This window comes from Leptopilina boulardi, unplaced genomic scaffold (genome assembly GCF_019393585.1).
Source record: "Leptopilina boulardi isolate dan_hultmark-lab unplaced genomic scaffold, ZJU_Lbou_2.1 LbouV2_322, whole genome shotgun sequence".
Lineage (NCBI taxonomy): Eukaryota > Metazoa > Arthropoda > Insecta > Hymenoptera > Figitidae > Leptopilina > Leptopilina boulardi.
This window is the reverse complement of record NW_026137888.1, coordinates 1458031-1479187: the sequence shown is the minus strand read 5'-3', so window position 1 is coordinate 1479187 and position 21157 is coordinate 1458031. Positions and strand designations below refer to the sequence as shown.

The window sequence follows — 21157 nt, the reverse complement described above, 5'->3', positions numbered from 1 at the left end:
ATTTTTTCTGTGTATTGATAAAATAAAGTTACTTTTTTAAATGCTGCTATTAGGTCAGGACAGAAAAGTGGACGCAACATTTTTGCTTTTATGGAGGATGTTCTCATTGAAGGGATTCATAGAAAATGTAATATTTTTTAGTCGTACAATACCAATGATCGAGATTCAACACCATCTCACCTATATAATATTCCTAGAAGACGTAAATTTGTTTTTTTCTTGATTTTTCCCAGAAGAATAATTTTAGAAGTACAGTCGACTCTCGATAATTCGAAGTTCAATAATTCGAAATTTTCGTTAATTCGAAGTTATTGGACAGGCGTTTGCCATTTGTATCTTAACCAATGTAAAAAACTCTCGTTAATTCGAAACAGTAAATTTGCATCTTTCGATAATTCGAAATTTTGGAGCTTTTCAAGCAGGCGCATGTATATGGCAGGCAATGTTAAAACCGCTTGATAATTCGAAATCTTCATGAATCGCTTTTCCATAATTCGAAATTCTTTCCTTCGCCTGTTACGTATCAATACCATGTTTTTGTTTACATTATTTAATTTAAAACATTTTTATAGAAAACAGATTGTTATGAATCTTTTAGCATCGATGAACTCTAATAAAAATTTTAAGATAGATTACCTAGTCGCTAGTAGATTACTGAAAACTGCTTAGCAGAAAGTATAATCAACAACAATAAATAATTGCTTTGCTAAGGCTGGATTCTTTCCATACGTGGAGCCTGAAATAAATTTTTTGTTAAACGATACATCTATTGACACTTTTTGGACAGAAATAACGAAAAAAATTAAATACGACGAATATTTGAGTGTTGATGAAAGTTTATCCACATTCGGAAGTATGACTGACAATGAGATTGTTGCTGAAGTTTGGAATAAGAAAATTCGGAAAGATGAGTCATCAGATGAAGAACAAGAAGCAGGTGAAATAGAAAAAAAAGAAATCCCTGCAGTATCACAAGCATCAAATTATGTTGAAAAATTGAAACTATTTGTTGAAGGTCAGGAGATTGTAGCAGACTCTGTTTTATTCGCTTTACAAACATTAGAAGAATTTACTTTAAATATGGAAATTAAACAAAAAAAAATTAGACGAAAATAATAAGTTATTTTAATGTTTAATAATACTGTTTTAATATTGTTTTTATTATTATTTTTATGTCTATGCTACTATTGCTCAGCTTTAAAATAAAGGAATAAGCATTCGACAATTCGAAATACTTGCAGCTTTCTATAGTTTTACGATGTTTAATTCGAATTTCGATAATTCGAAATTCTCGATAATTCGAACTCACAGTACAGGCGTTTCAATTTCGAATTATCGAGAGTCGACTGTATTAAATTCTTCTTATCTTACGGTTTTAATCACATATTAAATGTAAGTTTAGATTTGAAAAAAATAGATTTTTTTCAACAGATTTGATAGACGTCTTGAGGTTTTTATACAACAATAGTCATGAATTGGCAAAAAGTAAATGAATTTATTTGAATTTAATAAATGGGGATATAATTAATAATATATATAATATAATTAATAATATAATTAATAATCAAAAAAAAATAAATAATAAATATAATTAATCAAAATTAATTATAATTTTAATATTAATAATAATAATAATTCGAAGCGCTAGGCCACACTGCTACAGAAAGAGGCTTCTGGTATTTTCTTTCCTGAAAATAAAAAATTATTCTTTTTCTATTAAAATATTATTAGTTAATTAGTTGGAATATTTAACACTTGATAACACTGATTTTGGAATAACAAATGTCAAGGCTGTTTTCGATAGATTTTTTCATGATTTTTTTCATGTTGATTACGAATCCGTAAGTGAAAAATTATCATCAGTTTTAGGTTTTGAGAAAAAATGGGTTAAAGTTTCTAAAATTCGCGTTTTTGAACACTTTATTTTGGTAAACTTTGCTAATCCTCTAGCGATAAAATAAAAGGTTATAATATCTTGTAGTTAACTGTTCGCCCGACACCCGGGTCTAGCTTACCCAGTTTTATATTTCTTCAGGTTTTTTTAAAACAAGTTCCATTTAAAGAGGTTTATTCGTAATTAAAATTTCAATAAAAATCCTCTTATAAAGGTAAAGTTAGAAAAAGTCTCATTTACAGAGGGAGCATACCTCTTATAGAGGTGGACTTCCACTTATAGAGGAAATATTTTTAAAAATCAGTTCCACTTATAGAGGTAACAGCTCCCATTTATAGAGGTTTTTTACATTATTTTGCGCTACTTGTGCAGGGACTACAAAACAGTCTCACTTAAGGAGGATTCCCACTTATCCAGATTTGACTGTACTGTAAGGAGTGGTCACATGTACGACGATTTACTTCGGTAGCTCGGTCCAAGCAGGAAAGTACTTCTAAGCGGGGAAATACCTAAAGCGGGGAAATACTTGTGGTTGGGGAAAATGCGATGAGTCAGTCTCTCCTTGCCCTTCTGCGTGCGAAACGTGTAAATTTGTATATTAACTCTGGTTATTTAAATATATGTATTAAATGTTCTTTTATTTGTTTTAATTATCCGCAAATCCCTTACAGTACTTGAAGTGAAGGTGCAAGAATATAATGAAAAGATTAAGCTTTACTTGGGCTTAAAAAACAAGTAGAAGGTTGGTGATCTTTTGTTCTATAGTTATATGTATTCAAAGCTTGCTAAAAAGGCAATTTGTAGGCTATTTAACCCCCTTTTTTCTGATGTTAACTTTGCACTTACGGATTCGTTATTAATATTAAAAAATATACTAGAATAAACTTTGGAATTTGCTGTACCAAGAAAAATTTGTAATTTTGTTGACCTGCGTAATTAAAATATATGTAATATTACATATACGTATTTATTAAAGAATTTTAATGTTTACTTCTGATCGTTTCGGGATACAGGGTTCTTCTGAGATAACCAATCTGCTGACTCACATAATAATTCATTTTGCTCAACCTTTTAGCTTCATTCTTCTTATTTATATACTTTTTAAAGCATCCTGCAAGGAATAGCAGTATAAATATAACAGTACTTTATACAAGATAATTGGTAATCAGACTTCAATTCGAGATAATTTTATTTCAAACTTCAATATAATAAAATGACAATAACCTTACCTTCAACTACTTTCATCTTTTTAGGTGTCAGTAATTTTCTTGGCGACCTATTTGGAATTGATATAAGATCTTCTGAGTACTCCACACACCTATTAGCCAGTTTCTGACGAGTCCATATGCAAGTCGCTAAGTTTTTCACATAAAGTGAATCTTTTTTTTCTTTTTGTATTAATTTCCAAGATTCATGTTTGATAAAAACATCGTGTCCCAAATGAATCTTTTCAACCTACGATAGTAAGATAAGTAAATGTTACTTTATAATTAGTGTTTCAATAATTTCTTGCTAACAGCAATATTTGCTCATTTAGAACATATGAACCATTTCATAATATTATAACTATTTAAATTTTATAATTATTCTAAATAAATTATTTATTTTTTTCAAAATATCAATAGAAGTACGTGAACGAAAAGTTTATGTTTACCTTCCTATTATTTTCAGTTCTTATTGAAACAATAGCAAACTTTTCTAGTTCATCATTTTGTTCATTAACGTCATTATCGGAACCACCTAAAAAATTACCATTATTAATATGGGTGATTTCATATTAAGTTTTCTAGTCATAAATTTAACGCTTACAATTAAAGCAGGGTTATTAAAATTTCAAAAATGGCATTTTTAAATGCATAACATTATAATTAAATTTTATGAGAGGATGTTCAAAGGAGGAAATATTTTAGATAAAATGATTTAATATATTTAAAAAAAAACAATTTTAGTCAGTAATAATATATAAGCAATCTCAAAACATATGGCTAGTGATTTTTAAATGTTTAACTCTGCTTTTTGGAATTGAGGCTCCCGATAAAGTAGAGTGCCCAACGCTCAGACGGTTACTCTAATGGTAGTCCGGTAGCAGTAAGCGCCTCTGGGCCGCTTACTCCTACCCGACTACAATTAGAGCGGCCGTCCGAGCGTCGGGCGCGTTATTTTATCGTGAGCCTCAATTGGTGTAGTGTAGAGAAGTTGTTAGAATTTGAGAGAAGGATGCATATTAAAGGCGTAGAGCTGGAAGGAGAAGGGGGAGTGGATGAGAGATTAAAAAGGCTGAAGGCGGTAATAGAAGGAGTTAGAGAAGAGATGAAGGGAGTGGGAGTTAAAAATGAAAGAAAAGGGTGGTGGGATGAGGAGTGTGAAAGAAGCAGAGAGGAGATGAGGGAATATATAGGGAATGGAGAAGAGGGAAGATGGAGAGTACAACTGGAAGCATAAGAGGCATGAGAAGCTGGTGAAAAGGAAAAGAGAGGAAGGAAAAGAGAGATTCTTGGAAGAGGTAGAGAAGGCGATAGAAGAAGGTAGAGAATGGGAGGTGATTAATAGGGAAAGAGGTAAGGGAAAGGGGGTGAACAGGGAGATCAAGATGGAGGATTGGACGGAGTATTTCAAGGGATTAAATGGGGGAATGGATAATAGAATAAGAGGAGAAGGGAGAAGAAGGGGTAGGGAGATGGAGATGGGTGGAATAAGTAGGGACGAGGTGGATGCAGCAATAGGGAGATTAAAGAAGAACAAGGCAACAGGAGGAGAAAGTTTAAAAAATGGAGGGGAGGCTGTAAGGGAGGAATTGTGGCAAATAATAAACAAGGTATGGGAAGGTGAAGGTTGGCCGGAAGAGTGGAAGACTGGCTGGATAGTGCCAATAGTAAAGAAGGGTAGTGGGAGGAAGGTGGAGGATTGTAGAAGTGTAACGCTGATGCCGGTGGGATACAAAGTTTACGCTGAGATTCTCAGGAAGAGATTGGAGGACAGGGTGGAAGATTTGGGATGTATTCCTCACAACCAGACCAGATTCAGGAAGGGCATGGGTACAGTGGACAACAAAAATTGGGGCTTGAGCAGGGTTTAATTGAAAGAGTGAAGGAGTGCTACGAGGAGACAAGAGAAAGGGTGAAAATAGGGGAGGAATTAGGGAAGGATTTTTGGTTGGGGAGGGGGTTGAGGAAGGGGTGTCCATTGAGCCCTGTTTTATTCAACTTGTTGATGGCCGACTTGGAGGAGAGGATGAGAAGGAGAGGGAAGGGGGGAGTTATTTTAGGGAAGGGAAGAGTGTATACCCTGGCGTATGCAGATGATGTGGTATTAATGGCTGAGGAGGAGAGTGGTTTGAGATTGTTGATGAGAGAGTTTGAGTTGTATGTGAGAGAAAGAGATTTATGGGTAAATGTGGAAAAAACGAAAGTCATGAGATTTAGAAAGAAAAGAGGGAGGGATAAGGAAGTATGGAGTATGAATGGGAAAAGCATGGAGGAAGTGAGTGAATTTTGTCATCTGGGATATTGGTTTAAATGGAATGGGAGTCAGGATTTGAATGTGAGTAAGAGGATTGAGAAAGGGGGGAGAGTGATGAAGCAAGTATGGGGGATTAGGGAAAGAAGATTTAAGTATGATTGGAGAAAGAGAATTTGGTTGTTTGATGTGGTGGTATGGTCGGTTATAAGTTATGGGGTCGAGATATGGGGATGGAGAGAGAGTGTCCAGGGTATATGCTAAGGGAGGAATTGGGTAGGAAAAAGCTGGTCATAAGGCAGAGAAGAAGAGCGATGGGGTTAGAGGAAAAGCTAAAGCAGGGGAAGGGGAGTAGGGTGGCACAGGCGTGTTGGGCTTTGGTGAAAGAAGGAGTAAGGAGAGGAAGGAAGGATGTATCGGGATGGGAGAGAGGGAGAAGAGGGGCTATGGAGGAAGGAAGAAGATGGAGTGAAGTGGAAGGAGATGTAAAGGATGGTTGGAGTAGGAAGGATAAGCAGCAAAGGTGGGAAAGGATAGTTGGATCGCGATACAATAGATGGTACAGGATGGTGAGAGGGGAAGGGTTACCGGGGTATCTAGAGAAGAAAAAGAAATATGAAGAATAGAATAGGGTGTGCAGGTTCAGAATGGGTGAAGGTATGAAAGAATGTAAGTATTGGATGGATGAGTTTGATAAATAATGTAGAATATGTGGGTATGAAAGAGAGAGCTGGGCGCATGTGTTGGATAGATGTGTGGGAGGAATGGATGAGGGAAAAAGAGTGGGGGAAAGAGTATGCTGGATTTTAGAAGAGAATGGACAGGGTGAAAAGTGGATGAAAGGTTTAGAGAGAATGAGAAAAGAAAGAATGAGGGGTTGTTAATTAAGGGGTGGGCGTTTTGTTTATGTTTTCTTTGGGGGGCGAAGCCAAAAAGGGCAATTGAAACTAGAAACGGAAGCCCTGGCACATTGACGGATATAGATCTTATAGATTTAAGTTAGATTAAGTTTTGCGATTAGGTTAAGGATTTATGTATTTAGAAGTCTCGAACCCTGCGTATGCAGAGAGAGTAAATAAATTTTTAAAAAAATTTTTAATTTTTGAACTAACAACGGATTCAACAACTTGATCAGCAACCTCACAAACATTCCATGATTCAAATTTTATGAGATTAAATCTTTTAGCGTAATTATTTGTTATTCATAATGTGTTTGCCATTTTGAATTTCAAATAACCGGCACAGAAAAATTTTGAATGTCAATACAAATTTTGTACTAGCTTTTAAGTTTGTAGAAAGTCAATAGTATCCTCACGAAGGCTGAAACCAAATATGTTCTTCTGGCTCGGAAGTTATGTGGCGAATTAGTAACCAGATAGTGCCAATAAAAAAAATTTGCCCAATTACAGACAATAGGAAGAGTAACACGAATCTAAACAGAACAATTTTTTGCTTCGAGTTTCGGGTGCGAAACAGCTACACAGCCCATTTTTACTCTCAACGCTTTGACGCCGCAACATCGACAATATCTGACGTGGCACATCCTGCACGTGTTCAACGTCGTCATGAATTCCATCTTTACCAAATCTATACCATCACTAAAAGAAGATCATGAAACTTCCTTGCAAACTCCAAGCCTCCTCTCCTCCTTGCTGCGATCAGTCTGACACCGTCAGACGCCATAGTTCCTGAGTAGCATCGGACCATCCATAATTCCAGGCAATAGTTTTTGGAGAAATCACGAATGCTATGAGAATCATGCCAACATAACGGCGGTGTTAGACAGAGGAATCGTATTTATTTTAACCGGCATAGATTCAGATAGTCGTGGCCATATATGCCTACACATTTCTGTCCTTTTCTTTATTATCTGTTTCCATGGTAATGTGAATAAGAAAACGACAAAAATGAGTAAGCATATCTGGCCGGAAGTGTATATACCAAAAATCTAGCAGCATTAAAGTGACAATACCATTGAGTAAGAACATTATGCAATTTTGCAAAGAAGAATCATAAGAAATGTCATGGAAGAATTATGAGATAAAGAAAGAAATTATATGAGAAAAGGTCAGAGCAGAGTTTCTAATGACCCTACCTAAAAGCTACTGCGCTTGCGCTACGACAACTCTCTTATAGGTTGAAAAAAGCGCGCTTATTTAAAATGCTTAATAATAAGAAAACCTTAATAAAGCAATATAAAAATATTTTCACTATTGAATTTATTTTTTTTGTTAATTATATTGCTTCTTAATAAAAAAAATATTAATTTACTTAATGTACTTAAGTGTGTAAAAATAGTAATAATAATAATTATTGTAATTTTATTATATTTTTACACACATAAGTACATAAAGTAAATTAATATTTTTTTAATTAAGAAGCAATATAATTACCAAAAAAAAATAAATTCAATAGTGAAAATATTTTTATATTGCTTTATTAACGTTTTCTTATTATTAAGCATTTTATATAAGCGCGCTTTTTTCGACCTATAAGAGACTTGCCGTAGCGCAAGCGCAGTGGCGTTTAGGTAGGGTCATTGGCAACTTTAAGTCAAAGTTTGCGTGGTTTGTCTTTTTTTAAATATACCAGAAAATTCGTCAATTCAATTAAAAGTTGTCGAATTTTTTAGTACGTTGAAAGTTACATGACGTAGGGCACTGAACGAGTTTGGTTCAAGAAATGAACTCTCACTGATCTATAGGTACCATGACATTCAGAAATCAGGGGAAATGAAAGCAGATGTCTTGGATTAAATTGGGTCCCAGAGAAGACCCGGTACCATGATAACTCTAGTATAGAAAGGGCAATAGGCGAGGGTGATTAAGAGAATCATAGAATTTTAAAGTCAGAGAAGAAGTAAAAGAGAGTGTAGGTTAGAATCAGGATGAAAATACAGACTAAGGCTCTGCAGGAATTAAAACTCAACAGAACCTTTGTGAGAATTTTTAACACTCAATCATGTCAGTCAGAACTGTGGTTTATTTGATCATGAGGCATAGCTTTCTCAACTATCAAGACAAAATATGTAGACAGGTGTATCTAAGGGAACGTTCACATATGACGTCACGCATTAGGGAGTAGGGGGGGGTCTTGGTCAAACGTGACAAAACGTGACATGGCGTACGGGAGGGTTAATTTCTTTCGTGATGTCACGAAGTATGTTTACTACTTTTATAGTAGAATTTTGAATTTGATACCTTTTCCCGCGAATCGAATAATTTAAAGCGTTGTTTAAAGAAAAAAATTATAAACTTACGGTAAAGTTTAATAATTTAAGACATTGTAAAAATAAAAAAAAATAAAAAAAAGCTGCAATAATCAGCTGCTAGTTTTAAAAAATTGCTGAGAAAAGATTAAAAATGAACTGTTGTGATTATTAATAATTAAAAATCAAGTATTACTTTTAATAATGAAATTAATTTTCATTGTTGGAAAAATGAGTTATTAAACTTTAAGTTTAATAACTCTGTTTAAGCATAAAATATTTATAAGTATATAATTGCAAGAAAAAATAAATTATTTTTATCAGAAACCCTTTTTATTACATTTAAGTAATCTTAACATTTATTATTTCTTTAAAAACAATTTTAATACCTTAGAAAATTTTTAAGATTTAAAAAAGGGGGGGTGTTTAAAGAACATTATCAAGGGGATCTTGTCAAATCGTGACAGAGCGTGACAAAGGGGGGGTAGGGGTCAAAAAAGCTGAAAATTAGCGTGACGTCATATGTGAACGTTCCCTAAGTGTAAAATATAGTTATGTAGCTATCAATGTTGAGGTCAAGTATTTGTTGAACCAGAATGACATTGCAACCAAAGTGAATTTTTTTCTCTAGAATTCTGGAGGACAGGTTTACGAGTGGATTCGTATGTTTTGAAGTAATTAGAGGGATAGGTTTCTACTTAAAGACCTAGTCTTGAAATAGGGAATCTCAACTTAAACTTACTTACACAGAAAATAACTGAACTCAAAATTAGTCGCGTAGGTGGCTCATTTTGATGTGCAACAAAAATGAGTCGGGTTTGTGGCGCCACCGTCTATGTCGTTTAGCATTGACTCATTATGAGTTGCAACAAAAATGAGCTCAGGTTTTTTCTGTATAAAGTAGATTAGATTAGAAGCTCATTTTACATTTTATTTTTCAAAAAAAAAATTTTTGAAACAGATGAAAATAAAAAACTTTGACCAATTAACGTTCTGAGGAATTTTATGCTGATAATTTTTGTAAAATAATTTAAAAAAGCAGCTGCCAAGTTTAATGATGAATTTTTTGTGCTCATTTTTTTGTTTTTTCTCTTTTAAAAAATAAAACTCAAAAATGGTATTTTTCCAAAGTTTTAAATTTTTAAAATTTTGATAACTTATTAATTTCAGGATGTATAAGGCTCAAAATTAGGTCAATGGATTCGATCTTAAATGCTCTAAGTTGATTATTATACTTTGAAAGCCACAGAAAGATGTTTCACCAATTATAGTAAGAAATTCAGGTTTTTAAAAAATTTTAATTTTTAAAATGTTAATGATTCTGGATAGAATAAGAGTCAAATGTTCGCTAATAGTTTAAAAGATGCGTCTTGAAACGTTCTACAACCTGTAACAAAATTATCTGTGCGTGTCAAACCTTTTTCAAAAGTTATGAGCAAAAAACTTATTGTGTTTTTAAAATTTTTAAATGTAAATAACTTTGGATATAATAATGGTAAAATGTTCGCCACACACATACACACACACATCATTTTTTAAAAATTCGATCTTTGCACTTTTGAGGTCATAAAAACATAAAGGTAGTGCTAGTCTTGATTGAGCATATTTAAACTTATTTCCAAATAAAAAAAAATAATCATACCAGAGTGTTCTGAATCCATTTTATATCGTTTTGAAGCTTTGCGAAACGTAAGACTAGATTGCGAATTTGTGTGCCTCTTTTTCTTTTTTAACTGAGATGATTTGGAAGTACCGGGCTTCTCAGCAACAGAAGACATACTATCAACTTCAATCTCTGTATCGCATTTAATATTCATTTATTATTCAATTAATATTTAATATTTGTTTCAAAAAGATAACATGGTATTTTTTAATGTAAATGATCAGTAAAATTAATGGATTATTTTTAATAACAACATAGTAAAACATTTTTCTTAAAATGTAAATGAACTTTTTTCAGTATAGCCTTATATTATTTAGAAGCTTCAAATAAGTTCAATCTTCTACTTAATACTTACTTTTAGCTGTTTCACTGTACGACATTTAAGGTTTCTACGTTGTGACTTTATTTACCGTGAACATACTCACAGTTACCGTATTTACACTGCATGCTTAAGTATTACTTAAATTACTTTACTATGTAAAAGCGAAACAGTATGAAAAGATGCCTTTAATAACTGCTGCTAACTGCTGTTAAAATCAATGCGCGCGCAACATCTCGTTCACTCATTTTACGCGTGGTTTTAGTGAGGTTATATTCGCAGAATTTATTATCGTTATTTCCATTGGCTGATTCCCTCGCTTTGTTATAAATAATATTATAAAACAAGCATATTCAGAGAATATAACCTCACTAAAATCATACAGAAAACGAGTGAATAAGACATATTGCGCGCGCATTGATTTTAACAACAGTTGGCATAAGTTATTAAAGGCATCTTTTCATACTTAACTTATGTTTCGTTTTTACATAGTAAAGTAATTTAAGTGGTTTAGCATGCGGTGTGAATACGGTAATTATACCTTAAATTACGCACAGAATATTGACTGAATTTAAGTAAAACGTTTTATTGTGAAGAACATTTAAATTGTGTTTAAAACATAGTAATTTAACAAAACAATTAAATTTTCTAATTCAACTTTTTTAAAATTATTTCCAAACATTTACTTCTAATTAAATCTAAATTATTAAATTCTATGTTTACTAGGTTTCAATTTTAAAAATATCTAAACAAAAATTTTATAAATTGAAGAAACATTTAAAGTTTGACCAAAAAAATTCGGTAAGAGTTTTAATTAAATATTCAAGAAAATTATATTTAAATCCTAGATGGTACTGGTTTACAGTGCATATTATAACAAATTATCTCTTTTACTTTGAGTTTCTTAAAAAAATTAACAAAATATATTTTATAATATTATTATTATCGGATATCACAATATAAATATTAAACAGTGCTAATGTTAAATCAATCTTTTTTAACATTAATTTTGCGAAAAAAGAAAACAATTAAAATCATACCAGATTCACTTGAAGCTTTTCGAGATGGTTTTGAATTATTTCGATAATTCTTGCGTGCTTGAGAGAGTGAATGTTTTCTCTTCATTTGCTTTGGTTGACGACTATCATTCATCGAAAAATCTAAAAGTGAACAATAATGATTTCCATCTTTATTAAAACCATTAAATTTTCATAAATGATTAATGGATGTGAAAAATTAATAATCTATTACACTGGTTGACAAAGTTTTGCTACAAGAGTAAACGGTGGGCATTTTTTATAGGACTTTTGCCATTTGTTACGGATCTGTAAGTAAATTTTTCCCATTACGTCTCAATTTTGGGAAAAACGGTGTCAAAGTGTCAAAAAATCGCATTTTTGGCACTTTTGATAGCAGTATGGAAAATAAACGCGACGTGATAAACAGCTCAAATATGGATTATATGACAGCTGAAACATTTAACTTTAATCTCCGAAAGCAAAAAACCATGTAATGAAGCTTAAAATTATGGAGAACAGCTTTCTAACGCGTGCGCACCAAGCAGATTTTATTCCTGTGACACGGTGAGACAAATTATCAAAAACGTAGTAAAAGACAAAATATTTATTTAAATTTACTTGAAATTCCTTACTCGTGGGGGTTTTTTAGTATTCAGCGACCCCAAAAATCTTCGAGAAACGAGTTACAAGCGAATCGGATCAATTTTTTAAACTCTTCTGCCATATTGGATACGCAATATTAAATTTTGAAAAAGTAACATTGAGATTGTAATCAGTGAGCCCAAGAAAACTCATAAATGGTATTTTTAATAAAAAAGAACATTTAAATAGTATTTATCATATAACATAACAAAATAATTACGACTTTCAATTCAACTTTTTCTAAAATTATTTCAAAGTATTAATATCTAATAAATCTAAAATTATTGAATTTTATGCTTATCAAGGTTACATTCAGAAATATTTTTAAAAAAATTACAAAAAGTATGCATCATCAACTTTTGACCAAAAAAATGTGGTTTATATACTTTTTCTTTACATTATAAAATAAAATAAGATTATATGTTAGATGACGTTAATTGAAAATTTATATATAATTTTTTTAATTTTATTATAAAACAAATGTTATTAATTTTCTCAAAAACTCGTAAAGGTGGAAACAGATGCCGTACCTCTATGTCGCTGCTGCTGCTCGATTTTAGTATGGTCTTTGTACGGAATCAAGGTACGGTATCTGCCTCTCGCTTGAGGTACATATCCTATACTAACTCTCAGCGATATATGCTTATAAAATATTGTCACCTTTACTTTAAACGTTCTTAAAAAAATTAACACATTTTATTTTACAATATTATAGAATATAATAATATAGATATTTATCAGCGCTAGTTTTAAATATTTTTTTGAATATTAATTTTGAGAAAAAAAAATTAAAATCGTACCAGATTCGCTTGAAGCTTTCGGAGCTGGACTTAAAGTCTTTTGATAAGAATTATGATTTGCAGAGTGTGGAAGTTTTCTCTTCATATGCTTTGGCGGAGGACTATCACTTTCCAAAGAATCTAAAAGTGAACATCAATGAAGTCTATCTTTATTAAAGCCATTAATTTTTCATAAAAATGAATGATCAAAGAATATGAACAATAAATTATCTATATTATCATAATTAGAATTATTAAATTGTGATTTACAATTTGATTTCTATGTTTTTAATACCTCAATATCAGACTTTTTTTATATCCAGAAGCGTTTGAATAATTTCCTTGTCTGCATTTTAATTTTATTTATTTTTATTATTTTATAAAAGTAATGTTTGAATATTTCGCAAATAAAATGTCGATAAAAGCAATATTTTCATTTAAAAATTAACATCTTACATTAATGGTGTAAGTAACTAGTAAAGCTGAGAATGGTATTATTATTAAATACGAACATTTCAATTCTATTTAATATATGACTTAACAGAGTAATTAAGATTTTCAATTTACCCTTTTTTAACATTATTGTTATAAAATCATATCTAATAAATCTAGAATTATTGTATTTTAAGTTTATCAAAGTATAAAATTCAGAAAAAAAAAAAAGAATTTTAAAATTGAAAAACTTTTTCAATGTTTGACCAAAATATGTCGTTCGTAAATTTTTTATTTACATTTTCAAACAAAATAAATTTAAATATTAGATGATGTTAGTCAAAAATTCATATACCTATAAATTTTCTATTTTATTAGAAAATAAATTTAACACTTAAAGCGAAACGTCGAAAAAATTAAATAAACCGCACAGGTGTGTGTTTGACATCCTGAAATTTTAAAATGGGTTTTGTGTCTAGAATTAGATTTCGTCATTAAACAAAACTACCAACAGTATTTTATTACATTTATTTTTAATAAAAATAGGTTTTATTGTCATTTATTTAATCTTTATAATTTAAAAAAAATGTATTCCAAAAAAACCATGACAAATGAGATTTTCTACTAAAAAATGTATAACTATCACAATTTTATATACTTCTAAGTATAACTTTAACTATATTCTTCTGAGATACTACACTTTTAAGAAAAAAAAAGTAGCAGACTGCTCGATACAGTAGAAGATTGTGGTAAGCAAAAGGTAAATTTGGATACCAAACACCCACGGTGCGCTTTAAGGGTTAATTTATTTTTTTAAGAAGTCATAAAGTAAAGGTGACAATTTTTTATATGTATATATGTAAAAAATTGTCATCTTTACTTTAAACGTAATTGAAATAATTAACAAATTTTATTTTGTATTATTATCGGATATAATAACATAGATATTAATCAGTGCTAATTTTAAATATTTTTTTGAATTCCAATTTTGAGAAAAAAAAACAATTAAAATCGTACCAGATACGCTTGAAGCTTTAGGAGCTGGACTTAAAGTATTTCGATAATTATGACTTGCAGAGTGTGAAATTTTTCCCATCATATGTTTTGGCGGAGGACTGTCATTTTCCAAAGAATCTAAAAGTGAACATTAATGAACATTAATTTATACATATAAAAAATTGTCATCTTTACTTTAAACGTAATTGAAATAATTAACAAATTTTATTTTGTATTATTATCGGATATAATAACATAGATATTAATCAGTGCTAATTTTAAATATTTTTTTGAATTCCAATTTTGAGAAAAAAAAACAATTAAAATCGTACCAGATACGCTTGAAGCTTTAGGAGCTGGACTTAAAGTATTTCGATAATTATGACTTGCAGAGTGTGAAATTTTTCCCATCATATGTTTTGGCGGAGGACTGTCATTTTCCAAAGAATCTAAAAGTGAACATTAATGAACATTAATTTATACATATAAAAAATTGTCATCTTTACTTTAAACGTAATTGAAAAAATTAACAAATTTTATTTTGTATTATTATCGGATATAATAATATAGATATTAATCAGCGCTAATTTTAAATAGTTTTTTGAATTCCAATTTTGAGAAAAAAAAAACAATTAAAATCGTACCAGATACGCTTGAAGCTTTAGGAGCTGGACTTAAAGTATTTTGATAATTATGACTTGCAGAGTGTGAATGTTTTTCAATCATATGCTTTGGCGGAGGACTATCATTTTCCCAAGAATCTAAAAGTGAACATTAATGAACATTAATTTATACATATAAAAAATTGTCATCTTTACTTTAAACGTTCTTGAAGAAATTAGCAAATTTTATTTTGTATTATTATCGGATATAATAATATAGATATTAATCAGCGCTAATTTTAAATAGTTTTTTGAATTCCAATTTTGAGAAAAAAAACAATTAAAATCGTACCAGATACGCTTGAAGCTTTAGGAGCTGGACTTAAAGTATTTTGATAATTATGACTTGCAGAGTGTGAATGTTTTTCAATCATATGCTTTGGCGGAGGACTATCATTTTCCCAAGAATCTAAAAGTGAACATTAATGAACATTAATTTATACATATAAAAAATTGTCACCTTTACTTTAAACGTTCTTGAAGAAATTAGCAAATTTTATTATTCATTGAACATCGTTTAATTTTTTTTCACTAAGTGACAAATTAATCATAATATATTTTAAAATTTTATTATAGTCCAAGTCTCATTCGAGAGATAGATAACTTGTAGTACCGCTATTCCACACACGATGTCGCCGTGATCTTCAGATTTAATCTCTAAAGTTTGTCGTCTCTACATATACTATCCCAAGTTCCAATACTTGTTACCCTTCATAAGGTTTTTCGTGCACTAGGTCCCACATCTCAGTATTGTTAGTTTAAAATATCACAAATTTATAAATTTTAATTATAGGATAAAGTCGTAAAGGACGTCGAAGATCCAGATCACCAGCTATTAACGAATTGTACCGTCGAATTAAGATAATTTGAGGAAAAAGACACCGGGAACGAAGCAGGTCTCGTGAAGATAAACGACACCGGCCATGTGATAATTATCACGAGAGCCTATATTATAACAGGAGGCAAAGATTCTCTGCATATGATGAGGAATCATTAAGCGGCGATCATTTAGATCACTCAGGTATGTTACTCAGTGAGTTTCAAGTGGTTCACGATAAGAGATTATTGATGGAGAGCTCTCTCATCTGGAGAGAGACATGCCGGGCATAAAATGGCGAAACTACACGTTTGATGTAGAATAAGTCACGTATATTGAACTTGAGTTTCTACTAAGTTCATATATTTTTACACAATTTTTAGCGTCATCTTCACCACGACATGTAGATTCTGACAAACAGGTGATCGATTCTAACAAACAGGAAAATGATTCTGACAAACAGGAGATCGATTCTGGAGAAGTCGACAATGTGATTCAAGAAAAATCGAATACCTCAATACTTAAAGATGATTATATCATACAGGAACCTTTTGTTAAAGAAACACTTCAAATACTTCGTGATAAACTTATAAATGATGATTCAAGAAAAATTAATTTACGTTCAGAACTTGCTGATCGGTGAAAAGATTGAATTCAACATGGTATAAAAAAGAAGATAAACAAGAACTGCTAAAATTATACCCAAGAAAGGGTAATTGTCACCTAGAGGTACCTACTGTGAAATTAGAGGTAGAATCGTCATTGATCAATTTAACGAATAAGGATGATTCTAAGAATCGTGGTCCAATGATAAAATTTTGTCTGATGCTGGTAAATTGTTGTCAGATGCTCATTTCCAGATGAGCAAAACGCGTAAGGTATTTATTCACCCAAGTTTGGACAAAAAAGTGAAGGAACTTCTGACAAAAACAACGCCTGGCGAATTTTTGTTCGGTGAATAATTATCTATTAAACTGCAATCGGCACAGTCCATGGAAAAGGTTGGACAAACACTAAGGTACAGGCAGTAAACAAAGTTCCAGCTAAATCATCCCAGTCCTCGGGAAACTGGAAAGTCCCGTCTTGCAAAACCCAGAGTCAGTCCAAAACGGGATACAAAGGGAAACATTATCATCAGAGAACACAGTATTCTAGATATCGTCAAGAGAAGACTTCATGTTTTTATCTACTTATTTGCTTGTTTCCAAACCAAATGGGTTTAAGAGATTTATATTTAATTTAAAACATTTAAATAAATTCATTAATGATGATTATTTCAAAACGGAAGACATACAAACTGCGATAAAATTATTATCTAATAAAATGTTTGTGACTAATTTAGATTTGCAAGATGCATATTTATTAATTTCAATACAAAAAGGCAGTAGAAAATATCTTAGATTTTCATTCTATGGTGTATTAGGCGGCTTCCATAAATGATGTCACACTTCAAGGGAGAGGGTGGGGTCTAGAAATTTGTGACAACATATAGAAAAAATGGCGCTAATGTATGTGATAAATGTGACAAGGTGGAGGGTAGGTCAAAAATTCCCGAAAAACTCGTGACATTTATGGAAGCCGCCTTATTTGAATTAGTATGTCTTCCTTTTGGCTTATGTACTGCACCTTACATATTCACAAAGATTTTAAAGTCTGTTACTAATGTGCTGAGAGTAGATGGTTTTCTATCAGTAGTTTATTCAGACGACTGGTTATGCTTTGGAAAAAATTACAATCAATGTTTAGAAAATTAACAAAAAACAAAAACTACTAGAATCATTGGGATTCATTAATACAAAAAAGTAAATTCCCAGCAAAAAATGTAAATTTCTGGGATTCATTTTAAGTTCTGAAAATATGACTTTGGAATTACCAGAAGAAAAAATAACAGGTATGCAAAAAAGTTTAAAAAGAATTCAAGTTAAAAATAAATGTCAAATAACAGAATTCGCTTCCTTCGTTGGGCACATTGAAGCCTATTGTCCATCAGTCAATTATGGCTGGCTTCATTTAAAGTTATTGGAACAAGAGAGGTACTTAACTTTATGTAAAAGCAAGGGTAATTATGATGCTCAAATGCTATTAAAATCATTTCTTCAGATAGAGTTTGATTGGTGGTCAAAAAACTCGCGCCAGTACGCCTATAAAAATCCTCACTACCAGTTGGAAACTTTTTCTGTCGCTTCAACCACTGAATGGGGAGCATTTTGTGGGACGAAATTAACATCGGGTTTCTGGTCGAATTCAGAAAAGAAAATCATATCAATTACCTGGAATTACTACCGTGTTATTTAGGATTGAAGAGATTTGCAAGTCACTTGTCTAATTGTCAAATATTGTTGGGGATTGATTACACCACAACGGTGTCCTACGTCAATCGCATGGGGGGTATTCAATTTCGTCATCTCAACGAGATAACAAGAAACATTTGGTTATGTTGTGAAGAGAGACAAATTTGGATCTGCGCATCAAAAGGCAACGTCGAAGCTGACAATGGATCACGCATAAAAAATATTGATACTGAATAGAAGTTACCTGACTAGGCATTCCGTAAAGTGGTAAAAAATTGGTTTACCTGAGATGGTAATTGATTCGCCTCTATAATCAATGCGAAAGTATCAAAGTATTGCGTGTGGCATCGTGATCTAAATGCAATGATTGTCATAGTACCTCGTTAGTGTGACAATCGTGGTATCCACTAGTTATTTCTCTATTAACTTCTGGTAGGACGATTATCAGGGAGCCCTTCTTGAAAGGAGGAGTACCAGAGGCATCTATTGAATTGATGATAGCCTCATTATCAAACGCGACAGTCCAACAATATAATAGCGCAATAAAGCAGTGGCAGGAATTTTGTATCTCGCAAGATATTGATATTTTTCAAATTGAAGAAAATAATGTCCTTCAAAATCTAACTGACAGATATAACGCTGGTGCTTCATATGGAACCTTAAATAATTGATCAAGGCCACCGAAATCACGTTACGATGAAATTTGGGACGTATAATCAACGTTAAATTATTTAGCATCATAGTTTCCAGTAGATTCCTTTAAATCTTAAGCAGTTAGCCTGCAGATTAGTAGTACTTTTAGCTTTGGGAACAGCGCATCGAATTCAAACTTCAGCGTCGACTAAGATGATTAATATTACAAAAGATGGAGAAGGAATTCGTATAAAAATTGACGAGCTGATAAAAACATCCAAACCAGGTGCTCAGCAACCTTTGTAATTGGTACCGAAATTCAAAGAAAAACCTGAATTATGTCTTGCCTCTACCTTAAAGAAGCATATTATTCGTACGAAATCATTGCGAGAAAATTTTCAAAGTCTCTTTATTACAACGAGAAAATCGTTTGTAGCTGCAACCACGCAGACAATCGCTAGATGCATCAAAGTGGTATTGTCTGATAGTCGTGTAAGCAATAAATTCAGGGCTCAAAGCACACACCGTGCATCAACTTCAGCTGCGTTTAAGAATAGCGTGAATTTAGATATAATTAAAAGCACAGCAGGTTGGTCAAAAGAAGCCCATTCTTTTGCCAAATTCTATAACAGGCCGATCACGAAGGATCGAAGTCAATTCGCTAAAGCAATCTTATCGTAATAAGTTTTTTTGTCGATAATATTATTAATATCAGTTTTGTGTTCATTTAGCATTCTTATTATTATTATGTTAATACTTATGAAAAGTGTTTGTTTATAAACTTTTGTAATTACCCAAATATATACGAGTTTCTCACTATGCTCTAAACCCCTACAAGTTATTTATCTTTCGAATGAGACTTGGAAAATAATTGCGATATATAACACTTGGAATATAATTAAAAGATCAAACGAACTTATGTGTGAAATTCGATCTTAATTATATGTAGAGTCTCGTTCGAGAGATCTTATCCCACCCTACAAAGAACCGGCCCATAAAAATTAAGGAAGTGACTTTAAACGAGCTTGTGATAGTATATGCAGAGACGAAAACCTGTAGAGTTAAAATCTGAGAATCGTGGCGACATCATGTGTGAAATAGCGGTACTACAAGTTATCTATTTCTCGAACGAGACTCTACATATAATTAAGGCGCTTGTATACCTCCCCGTTCTGAATTTTCTAACTTAAGAATCAAATTAGAAAATTGTTTCTGTGGCAAATGTTTGAAGAAATTCTAATGCAACAGGCTCATCGCGCACGCGCTGCATTACCCTTTCTGCAAACATTTGCCACAGAAACAATTTTTTTACTTGGTTTCTGAATTAGAAAACTCATTTCTAGCTTAGAAAACTGTTTCACGACGGAAACATATTCAGAACGGGGGAAGTATACAAGCGCCTTTAAAATCGAGCTTCACACAGGTAAGTTCGTTTGATTTTTTAATTTTATATTTTTATCGGATATCACAATATGAATATTAATCAATGCTGATTTTAAATAGTTTTTTGAATTTTAATTTTGAGAAAAAAATAATTAAAACCGTACCACATTCGTTTGAAGCTTTAGGAGCTGGACTAAAAGTCTTTCGATAATTATGACTTGCAGAGTGTGAATGTTTTTCCATCATATGTTTTGGCGGAGGACTATCATTTATCGAAAAATCTAAAAGTGAACAATAATTAATTCCATCTTTATTAAAGCCATTACATTTTCATAAATGATTAGTGGATGTGAAAAATTAATAATTTATTATCAGAATTATTAAATTGTGCAATATTTTCTTTTAAAAATTAACATCTTACATTTATGATGTAAGTAACTAGTAAAGCTGATAATGGTATTTTTATAAAATAAGAGCATTTAAACTTTATTTAATTTATGACTTAACAGAGTAATTAATATTTTCAATTTATCTTTTTTAAAAATTATTTCTGAACATTCAGATGTAATAAATTTAAAATTACTAAAGTTGATTAAGGTAACATTTAGGAATATTAAAAAACTTTAGACATTTACATCTCAAGATTCTAATTAATTGAATTAAATGTTTGTTACGGTTAAAGTTAAGTATCATCTAAAAATTAACTTAATGAAGTAAAAATACTTTAAAAGCTTAACCAAACAATACTGCCAAGAACTTTTTTAATTAACATTTTCAAGTAAAATAAAATGAAATATTAAATAATGATGTTTAATGATAAAAAGAATTATCAATTTAATTTTAAATATTCTTGGAAAATTTAATAAATTTTATTTTAAAGGTATTATTATCGATTGATATAATATGAACATATATCATAATAGTCATGTTAAATGAAGTTCATTAAACTTTTATATCAAGAAA

General features: G+C 31.3%; 1 protein-coding gene across 12 annotated transcripts in view; it reads right to left on the bottom strand.

Moving 5' to 3' along the window:
• Positions 1-1522: 1522 nt before the first annotated feature.
• The window catches only part of LOC127284285 (GATA zinc finger domain-containing protein 8-like), a 40368-nt gene continuing 20733 nt past the window's right edge, over positions 1523-21157 (bottom strand). For 3 of the 12 annotated variants that reach the window (XM_051309661.1, XM_051309672.1, XM_051309667.1), the window contains 12 exons: positions 20359-20475; positions 15363-15479; positions 15053-15169; positions 14741-14857; positions 14430-14546; positions 13002-13121; positions 11581-11700; positions 10201-10353; positions 3549-3634; positions 3124-3349; positions 2886-3005; positions 1523-1688 (listed from right to left, as the gene is read on the bottom strand). In XM_051309661.1, coding sequence (XP_051165618.1) covers positions 1645-1688; positions 2886-3005; positions 3124-3349; positions 3549-3634; positions 10201-10353; positions 11581-11700; positions 13002-13121; positions 14430-14546; positions 14741-14857; positions 15053-15169; positions 15363-15479; positions 20359-20475 — 1454 coding nt within the window. In that variant the 3' untranslated portion in view covers positions 1523-1644. The remainder of the gene's footprint in view (positions 1689-2885; positions 3006-3123; positions 3350-3548; positions 3635-10200; positions 10354-11580; positions 11701-13001; positions 13122-14429; positions 14547-14740; positions 14858-15052; positions 15170-15362; positions 15480-20358; positions 20476-21157) is intronic. The other 9 variants (XM_051309666.1, XM_051309664.1, XM_051309665.1 and 6 more) reach the window with 9 other exon arrangements.